We start from the raw sequence: 10,902 nt of genomic DNA on the forward strand, positions 1-10,902 counted from the left end.
AGTCGACATGTAGTCGCAAGTCTGACAATTGTTATACCCATAATGCAATAAAAACATGAGCTGGCGCACACCCAGAGAAAATTGTTTTATGTAGAGGTGCTGACTAATGACAAATAAACTATAAGCTATGAAAATAGTCACGCACACTCCATATATAACTCCCAGTAATTGATTGGATAAATTACCCAATCAACCCAATCAATTACTGGGAGTTTATATATGGAGTGTGCGACTCTCGTTATTTTTTATACCAAAAATGCAACATGCCAAAAGTGATCTGCTCGAATACGCCTAATGTTACTAAGAAAAGACTACATTTACATTTACATTTAAGTCATTTAGCAGACGACCATACCGAGGGCCGAAATGATGATAGTCTGGAGAAGGAAAGGCTAATCATTGTGGAGGAAATTAAAAAGAGAAGGAGAGATTCAACATTCATCAGTCAGAAGATGCACCTGACCTTTTCTCTGTGAAGGAAAGAGATTGTCAACATGGCTCCAATGGTATCTGAGGTCCAGGACCGATGGCCCGTCCTATTTTGTCCAGATGAGGTAAATTGAGTAGATTTTTGTATTCTTTGATAGTTGCTGCAGACTGAGCATGTGTTTTTCATAGCTTGGCCGTAGGCTTAACTGTACTTTCATTGTCAAGATAGGCTAGACAAAATGTTCACAATCTGGTGGTACTACTTTAACCGTGTGTGTTTTTCTCTGTCTAATGTTGTACTTTCAAAGCCTATCAAGTAGCAGGCAGTATGAGCTTTCAGCAAAGGCCTTTGATCTGTTTCCTTTTTGTTGCCATCAACAGATCCTTGATGTGTTTCATTTAAATGTGAGGGTGACGTATGTTAGCTCAAGGGAGCGCCACAAAATGTTTAATCTTTCAGCTATTTAACACGTTTTAGCACTATCGGCATTTAAAGATGCACTATGCAGAAATCGCTCCGCTATTTCCTGGTTGCTAAAATTAGAACAGTATGCCTAATTTCAGTTTGTGACAAAACATCACTGTACCATCTAAACTGCTGTGAAATATACATATTTTCCATAACCGAAAATATTGTATTTTCAGTTGTTTGATCCTGGTGTACAAACCCGAAAGTAAAAGCTATACTTAAGCATGGGAAGCATAGAAATAGCACACATAGAACATATCTACCGCTTCTTAGACTTGCGTTCAATGCGAATGGCAGATCTATAACTCACATTTCTATGTGCATTATGTTGAGTAGCCCAGATATTTACAAATTGCTTTAAGGTATCATAAATGCCACAAAGTACACACAAATATGTAAAGTAAATCCTATTGTTTTCTTGTATGTATTGTTTTTCAGAACTCCAACACTGTGGCACACCGGAAAACAGTCCTGGAAGGTCTACCCTTGTTTGTTTGCGAAAATCCAGCAAGGCTACTGAAGACGTGTGTTAATGAAAGCACCTCTGCAAATTTGAAAAAGAACTACCATACAAAGTACAATTCATTCGTGGGGAGGTATAGATTTGAACCCTAAACCCTAACCCTAACCCTCCAGCAAGGTTACTGAAGACGTGCGTGGAGTATGTTTAATGAAAGCACCTCTTCAGATTTGAAACATAACTTCAATTTAAAGTACAATTCATTAGTTGGGATGTATAGATTTTTGACTCATCATGTATGTTTCACACCCATTGTCTTTGTTTAACCAGGACACCACTCCAGACCTCCTCATCACGGTTGACAACTCCATGGTGTCCCCCTCCCAGAGTGCAAAGAACCTTGGCATGACCCTGGACAACACCCTATCGTTCTCTGCAAACATCAAAGTAGTGACTCACTCCTTCAGGTTCATGCTCTACAACACCCGTAGAGTACGACCCTACCTCATACAGGAAGCGGCACAGGTCCTAATTCAGGCGCTTGTCATCTCTCGTCTGGATTTATGCAACTCGCTGTTGGCTGGGCTCCCTGTTTGTGCCATGAATCTCCTGCAACTTACCCAGAGCCTAGATAGACCCTTTTTGTTTCCTAGGAGTGTACCATCTAGTCAGATATACAGTATAGTCTGTAAAGAGTTGTCTCTCACACTCTGCTATCATAGAAACCATGAGGAAGATAGTTCTGGTATCTCATATAGTATTTTATGTTTGAATGTAACTATGTATTTTTTACTATTCGTATTTATTAGCATCCACAACTAGCTGCTGCCGAGGCAGCGGCAACTCTTCCTGGGGTCTAAACAGGAAACAACACAACAAATAACATACATAATATACATAAACATACATATGACAACATTTACATTACAATTTAGCCATTCAAAGCGACCCACAGCTACGACCCACAGCTAGTGCATTCATCTTAAGATAGCCAGGCGAGACTACAAAATATCAAAATCATATCCCAAACAGAAATCACATACACTATACAGTGCAATCGGAAAGTATTCAGACCACTTGACTTTTTCCACATTTTGTTACGTACTGTCTTATTCTAAAATTGATTAAATACATTTTTTCCTCATCAATCTACACAAAATACCTCATAACGACAAAGCAAAAACAGGCTTTTAGATATTTTTGCAGATATATTAACAATAAAAAACATAAATACCTCATTCACATAAGTATTCAAACCCTTTGCTATGAGACTCGATATTGAGCTCAGGTGCATCCTGCTTCCATTGATCATCCTTGAGATATTCCTCAAACTTCTTTGGAGTCCAACTGAGGAAGTGGGGGAGAAGGGCCTTGGTCGGGAGGTGACCAAGAACCTGATGGTTACTGACAGAGCTCCAGAGTTCCTCTGTAGAGATACGAGAACCTTCCAGAAGGACAACTATCTCTGCAGCACTTCACCAATCAGACCTTTATGGTAGAGTGACCAGACGGAAGCCACTCCTCAGTAAAAGGCACAGTTTGAGTTTGAGACCTAAAGGACTCAGAACATGATTAACAAGATTCTCTGGTCTGATGAAACCCATATGTAATTATTTGGCCTGAATGCCAAGTGTAACGTCTGGAGGAAAACTGTCACCATCCCTATGGTGAAGCATGGTGGTGGCAGCATCATGCTGTGGGGATGTTTTTCAATGGCAGGGAATGGAGGACTAGTCAGGATCGAGGGAAAGATGAACAGAGCAAAGTACAGAGAGAGCATTGATGAAAACCTGCTCCAGAGCGCTCAGGACCTCAAACTGGAGCGAAGGTTCACCTTCCAACAGGACAATGAGCCTAAGCACACAGCCAAGACAACGCAGAAGTGGCTTTGGGAAAAGTCTCTGAATGTCCTTGAGTGGCCCAGCCAGGGCCCGGACTTGAACCCGATCGGACATCTCTGGAGAGACCTAAAAAGATTTGTGCAGCAACACTCCCCATCCAACCTGACAGAGCTTGAGAGGATCTGCGGAGAGGAATGGGAGAAACTCCACAAACACAGGTGTGCCAAGCTTTTTAACGTCATACTCAAGAAGACTAGAAGCTGTAAACACTGCCAAAAGTGCTTCAGCAAAGAACTGAGTAAAGGGTCTGAATACTTACGTAAATGTAATATTTCAGTTTAGTTTTTTTATCAATTTTTTTTTTTTAAACTGTTTTTGCTTTGTGATTATGGGTTATTGTGCGTAGATTGATGAGAATAAAAACGATTTAATCCATTTGGCTGTCCGACGGACGAATCTGGATTTGGCATATACCAGGAGAACGCTCCCTGCCCCAATGCATAGAGCCCACTGTAAAGTTTGGTGGAGGAGGAATAATGGTCTGGAGCTGTTTGTCATGGTTCAGGCTAGGGCCCTTAGTTCAAGTGAAGGGAAATCTTATTGCTACATCATACAAGGACATTCTAGACGATTCTGTGCTTCCAACTTAGTGGCAACAGTTTGGGGAGGGCCCTTTCCTGTTTCAGCATGACAATGCCCATGTGCACAAAGTGAGATCCATACAGAAATGGTTTGTGGAAAAACTTGACTGGCCTGCACAGAGCCCTTACCTGAACCCCATAGAACACCTTTGGGATGAATTGGAACGCCGACTGCGAGCCAAGCCTTATTGCCCAACATCAGTACTCGACTTCACTAATGCATTTAGGGCTGTTTGGCAGAAAGTCCCCGCAGCAACGTTCCAACTTCTAGTGGAAAGCCTTCCCAGAAGAGTGGAGGCTGTTTTGGCAGCAAAGGGGGACCAACTCCATGTTAATGCCCATGAGATGTTCAAGCAGGTGTCCAGGTGTCCACATACTTTTAGTCATGTAGTGTACATAATAAAATATATACTGTACATAATTAAATGCAAAATACTGAAGATGCAAAATGCTGAATACAAAATGCATTCAAATGTCTGTGTGTCTCTTCACAGTCCCTATCATGCCATAAGGTGTTCTTTTATGTAGTTTTTAATCTGGTTTTATTGCTAGCTTGAGTTACCTGGGTGGCAGAATGTTCCATTAAGTCATGACTTTATTTAATACTTTGTTTCGCAGCCTCTGTTCTGGAACTGGGGACTGTGAAGAGACCTCTGGTTGCATGGCTTGTGTGACTAGACATTTACATTTACATTTAGACATCCAGTCATTATGTCACAGCCAGTAATCTTGTGAAAACATACATGTGCATGTACTTTTAAGGATGTTTTTATCCCATATGCAAATATAAAACCGTTATAACAGCATGTTATAAGCATGTAAATTTTGAGTTGATATCCTCAAGTTACATTCATACATCGATACCTCATTCACAACACTTAGAATATGTATAACACAAAGATGATCTAAATTACATCTAGTCATTTGACCTCCCTGGCTACAGTAAATGTACACTATGTGATGCTGATATATTAGTGAGCGTTATGAGTGGTCCTGTTCTACGGGGTAGTCTATGTTCTGTTGGCTGTTATCTGTGAGTCAGTGCAGAGGCAGCGGTAGACCTGGGCTAGATATCCACAGTGTTTCCCTTAAATGGGAAACTAACACGAGGAGAACCAGACCTATTGTGTTCTCTCCTCAGCATGTGCCTGATTAAGACCAGATTGGCCTGTGGTTGGTTGGTTCTGACACGCATCCAATTCCCACTCAGGGACGGAGCGAACTGTTTACTCTCTGCTATGCATACATTTGCTATGATTTCTGACTTCACTTTCTTTTTTCTCTCTTCTCCAGGGCTCCGGGCAGCCGAGCGGAAATGGAGGAAAACTCGCCTCCCTGCGGACCTGGCATCCTTTCACTCCCTCCTCTCTACATTTTCCTCTTCTCTCTCTGCTGCTAAAGCCACTTTCTACCACTCTAAATTCCAAGCATCTGCCTCTAACCCTAGGAAGCTCTTTGCCACCTTCTCCTCCCTCCTGAATCCTCCTCCCCCTCCCCCCCTCCTCCCTCTCTGCAGATGACTTCGTCAACCATTTTGAAAAGAAGGTCGACGACATCCAATCCTCGTTTGCTAAGTCAAACGACACTGCTGGTTCTGCTCACACTGCCCTACCCTGTGCTCTGACCTCTTTCTCCCCTCTCTCTCCAGATGAAATCTCGCGTCTTGTGACGGCCGGCCGCCCAACAACCTGCCCGCTTGACCCTATCCCCTCCTCTCTTCTCCAGACCATTTCCGGAGACCTTCTCCCTTATCTCACCTCGCTCATCAACTCATCCCTGACCGCTGGCTACGTCCCTTCCGTCTTCAAGAGAGCGAGAGTTGCACCCCTTCTGAAAAACCTACACTCGATCCCTCCGATGTCAACAACTACAGACCAGTATCCCTTCTTTCTTTTCTCTCCAAAACCCTTGAACGTGCCGTCCTTGGCCAGCTCTCCCGCTATCTCTCTCAGAATGACCTTCTTGATCCAAATCAGTCAGGTTTCAAGACTAGTCATTCAACTGAGACTGCTCTTCTCTGTATCACGGAGGCGCTCCGCACTGCTAAAGCTAACTCTCTCTCCTCTGCTCTCATCCTTCTAGACCTATCGGCTGCCTTCGATACTGTGAACCATCAGATCCTCCTCTCCACCCTCTCCGAGTTGGGCATCTCCGGCGCGGCCCACGCTTGGATTGCGTCCTACCTGACAGGTCGCTCCTACCAGGTGGCGTGGCGAGAATCTGTCTCCTCACCACGTGCTCTCACCACTGGTGTCCCCCAGGGCTCTGTTCTAGGCCCTCTCCTATTCTCGCTATACGCCAAGTCACTTGGCTCTGTCATAACCTCACATGGTCTCTCCTATCATTGCTATGCAGACGACACACAATTAATCTTCTCCTTTCCCCCTTCTGATGACCAGGTGGCGAATCGCATCTCTGCATGTCTGGCAGACATATCAGTGTGGATGACGGATCACCACCTCAAGCTGAACCTCGGCAAGACGGAGCTGCTCTTCCTCCTGGGGAAGGACTGCCCGTTCCATGATCTCGCCATCACGGTTGACAACTACATTGTGTCCTCCTCCCAGAGCTCTAAGAACCTTGGCGTGATCCTGGACAACACCCTGTCGTTCTCAACTAACATCAAGGCGGTGGCCCGTTCCTGTAGGTTCATGCTCTACAACATCCGCAGAGTACGACCCTGCCTCACACAGGAAGCGGCGCAGGTCCTAATCCAGGCACTTGTCATCTCCCGTCTGGATTACTGCAACTCGCTGTTGGCTGGGCTCCCTGCCTGTGCCATTAAACCCCTACAACTCATCCAGAACGCCGCAGCCCGTCTGGTGTTCAACCTTCCCAAGTTCTCTCACGTCACCCCGCTCCTCCGCTCTCTCCACTGGCTTCCAGTTGAAGCTCGCATCCGCTACAAGACCATGGTGCTCGCCTACGGAGCTGTGAGGGGAACGGCACCTCAGTACCTCCAGGCTCTGATCAGGCCCTACACCCAAACAAGGGCACTGCGTTCATCCACCTCTGGCCTGCTCGCCTCCCTACCACTGAGGAAGTACAGTTCCCGCTCAGCCCAGTCAAAACTGTTCGCTGCTCTGGCCCCCAAATGGTGGAACAAACTCCCTCACGACGCCAGGACAGCGGAGTCAATCACCACCTTCCGGAGACACCTGAAACCCCACCTCTTTAAGGAATACCTAGGATAGGATAAAGTAATCCCTCTCACCCCCCCCTTAAAAGATTTAGATGCACTACTGTTCCACTGGATGTCATAAGGTGAATGCACCAATTTGTAAGTCGCTCTGGATAAGAGCGTCTGCTAAATGACTTAAATGTAAATGTAAATGTTCTCCAGTGGAAAACAAAGAGGGATGTGTTCCAATGCTCAACGATTGGTCTGATTAGAAGCTGCAGGCTGGGGGGTTATTGCTGTGTTAAAATGACCAGACATGCAGATAAGAAAACGTAAAAGTGAAGAGCCTAACAAAATCTATTTGTTCTGTTAAGACATTATGAAAAAAACAAGAGTTATGTTTTTTAACAGATCGAGTGGTAACACTGGAGGGTGGCTGACAAAGTACATTTTCCTAGCTTCTATTCCACTATTGAACTAGGCTATACCAGCTCTCAAGAGCCCAAGGGGGGTATATCCAGCCCTTGAATTCTTAAACTGAAGGTATGGACCATATCTGGATCAATGAACTACTATCCAGACACTCTGTTTTAACATTTATGAACTGTATTAATCCTCACCAGTGATAAGGTTTTGGAAATCTTTGGAACAACAAACTGTACAATGTGGACCCAGAGGATATCCATTGAAAGTATTCATTAAAACGCTTGTTTCCAAAGTGGTCCTCGATGGTAAAAATGTTCATATAAGCGAGAAAGAATCTTTCAAATTCAAAAGGTTGAACCCAGCTGTTTTCACACACTGCTTCGACTACAACACATCCTTTCACCTTGCGCTAGCTTTTCCATTGGACCATTCCATTCCAAATTTCCGGTTGGATTGTATGTGGTTCTGGAAATATAGCCGGGTACACCTTTACTAAACTGCGTACAGTATGTGTATCTGTTGTAAATTATATCTCGCTGGTATGAAAGTTAAATTCCAAATGTTTCCAAAAACCGAGGAATATTCACATTAAGATGAAGCATTTGGACAGCATCCGACAGCTTTGGAGTGTTAGTGCATTTTCCTCACATGGCAAAATGTGACGTGGAATATCTCCACTGTCATGGAATGGAATTAGAGTCATGAGAAGGGCTAGGCTATATTGAACTCTTGGACCTAAACATCTCTTGTCTGTCACAAATGTTGAATAAAATTACATTTTAACTTACTCTGCCAATTGTCCATGGGGTTGGTTCTCATATAGGGTGGAATTTGAGACTACGAGTCTCCCAGACTACAAATCCCCCACGAGTTATTGCTTGTTTGTGCACATTTGGCACAAGTCCAGGACTTTTATTTTGACAGGAGGAAAGCTGAGAAGAAGTGGGTCTACAACAGACCCACGTTTGGAAAGTCTGTTTAATAATACGTTCCTTTGGATATTTTGTCTCAAATTCCACCCCCAAAAACCAACCCCACAGACAATTGGTAGAGTAAGTTCAAATATGTGGATAAACAATAAGAAAGTACGAAATGTGATTGATTGATGTAAAAATATTACTGTGTATATCACTAAGTATTTACTGTGGAAAGGAATGCCCATGCGATTTGAGGAAGGTAATCAACCAAGAACCAAACGGCAATGTATTGTTCCTTTTTATACTCCGTAGTTACGTCATCATTATTCCGTAGGTACGTCATCAAAACAAGCCAGAGTCGGTCGGATCGCATTGACACAATTCTGACCTTCACTTGAACAGTTACCCAATAAAGTAAGTCGATTTGCCTATTTATATCTTGCCATTAAAATAGCATTACTGTTAAGTTCAATGTTGAGGTTGCTGTTTTGCTTGTGTGCTTTTTTTATTCATGCCAATGCGAAGTCACATGATCAAGAAATGCTAACGGTAACTGGCAAGCTAACGTTAGTTTGCCGTCCGTCCAATCTATCTGGTGGTGTCATATCACAGTTGGTATATAACTAGGCAAGTCAGTTAAGAAGAAATTATTATTTACAATGACGGCCTAACCCGGCGACGCTGGGCCAATTGTGCGCCGCCCTATGGGACTCCCAATCACGGTTGTGATACAGCCTGGAAGCAGGGTCTATAGTGACGCCTCTAGCACTGAGATGCAGTTCCTTGGACCACTTCGCCACCCAGCAGCCAAAGTCTGTGGTCAAATACTTTAAATAGGTACAAGGCTTATCAGTTAAACAACCCTCGTGCAACTTTGTCATCCTATTTAGCCTGTCTGTGTGTAATGTGTTCTAGGAATTTGTAAGCTTTAGCAGGATGTCTGTAAAACAGGCTTCAGTCCATGCTAAATGGATCATCGGCAGAGTGATCGGGACCAAGATGCAGAAGACAGCAAAAGTTAGAGTCACCAGACTGGTTCTGGACCCGTACCTGCTCAAGGTAAACACAGACGGGGTCAGCCCAGTGTCACAGGTGGGATCTCCCACGGGAGAAAAAAAACATCTTGACCATTAGACCGGGAGGGACACTGATTTTGAAGTTGCTGGCAGGGCTACCTCATCACGAGACAATGAGCCTGACTCATGCCCACTACATTAGTACTCTAGGCCAGTCCAGCACATTCACTTAATAGGTGCATATCTATGGAGGCAACCTCTCCTCGTCGGCTTTACGTCATCTGCACTGATGTATAAAAAAAAAAAACTAGACGGATACCGGCAAATTTGTATAGAAAATTCTCTATTGCTTTGGTTATTTCTCACTCAATGTTATAGCTTATTTGTTATTCAGGGTACTGTGACATCTACCATCCCTAGTTGTCCAACAACTGTACCAGTCCTCACTCTCACCTCTCTCTTACAGTACTACAACAAGAGAAAGACCTACTTCGCCCACGATGCCTTGCAGCAGTGCACTGTGGGAGATATAGTCCTTCTGAAGGCCCTTGCTGAGCGCAGGTCGAGACATGTGAAACATGAACTGGCAGAGATCGTCTACAAGGTGGGCAACGTGGTGGACCCCCTGACAGGGAAGAGGGTGGCGGGGAGCGAGTTTCTAGAGTGCCTCACTGACCCCCCACACAGTCTGGAGCAGGAGTGTCCGACGCTAACAGAGAAATTACAGGAACTCAACATCTCTGCTGCTACCTCTTCAGGTGCAACCTTGGTCTCGTCATCCACAACCACACCTTGACTTTGCATCATTATTTGATTGGGGTGATTTGTATTTTGTATATCTATGTTGTTGTTTTTTTCTAACTCAAAGTGCTTGACGTTGTATGGGGGTGTAACTAATCACCGATTCCACCTGCGGTTATTTGATGTTTTTGTTTGTCATTGATTATGTTGTCTTGGTTTATATGCAATTCTGCAATCAAGTCTAAAATGTTTCCATCTTTAAATTCAAGGTGAATTCAATAGATTGTTTTCAGGTGTTTCATAGTTCAGCTGTTTTGAATTCAGGTTGTGTAAATCTATCAACCACATCCAATGCCATACAATGATATTTTATCATCAAATAAAAAGACCCCAATGGGAAAACAGTCATTTCCCCCTGCATTTGTTCCCCCACATAAGCCTACATGAAGTTGTTCATACAAACTTTTGCTTCGTTCATTTGGATTTATGTTGATCAGAGGCATGCATTTAATTCTCATTTTGATAAAAGATCATTCAGATGACTTCACGTTGACACATGCAATAATGTGGTCCTGTGGTCACTTTTTCAGATTTGTCGGTATTGGTGAATGTGGCTTTACCGCCATCTAGTGGAAACAGTTGATATTCTATTTTGTATGACCTGGAACGTTTTTTTTTTTTTTTTATGACCTGGAACGTTATAGCAGAGTTTCTATACCCAGATACGAAACTTCCGCGAACGCTTGCGACCAAACTGACGGTGGTTTGGAGTTCGAGAAGTCAATGAGAATAGTAACATTCTTCCTTAGTTGTTCATTTTGCAAACTAGTTTGTCCGAAAT

At 43.6% G+C, this 10,902-nt stretch overlaps 1 protein-coding gene across 2 annotated transcripts; it reads left to right on the top strand.

Moving 5' to 3' along the window:
* Positions 1 to 8,617: 8,617 nt before the first annotated feature.
* Positions 8,618 to 10,469, top strand: mrps17 (mitochondrial ribosomal protein S17). Of its 2 annotated transcripts, none has more exons than XM_029628793.2 (3): positions 8,618 to 8,718; positions 9,220 to 9,363; positions 9,787 to 10,469. In XM_029628793.2, the coding sequence occupies exons 2-3, from the start codon at positions 9,241 to 9,243 to the stop codon at positions 10,114 to 10,116; spliced, it is 453 nt and encodes a 150-aa protein (XP_029484653.1). In that variant the 5' UTR covers positions 8,618 to 8,718; positions 9,220 to 9,240; the 3' UTR covers positions 10,117 to 10,469. The 2 variants fall into 2 exon arrangements, with proteins under 2 accessions (XP_029484653.1, XP_029484654.1); XM_029628794.2 differs by having other exon boundaries at positions 8,632 to 8,718; positions 9,256 to 9,363.
* The last annotated feature ends 433 nt before the right edge of the window (positions 10,470 to 10,902 follow it).

This window comes from Oncorhynchus nerka, linkage group LG23 (genome assembly GCF_034236695.1).
Source record: "Oncorhynchus nerka isolate Pitt River linkage group LG23, Oner_Uvic_2.0, whole genome shotgun sequence".
In the NCBI taxonomy this organism is placed as follows: domain Eukaryota; kingdom Metazoa; phylum Chordata; class Actinopteri; order Salmoniformes; family Salmonidae; genus Oncorhynchus; species Oncorhynchus nerka.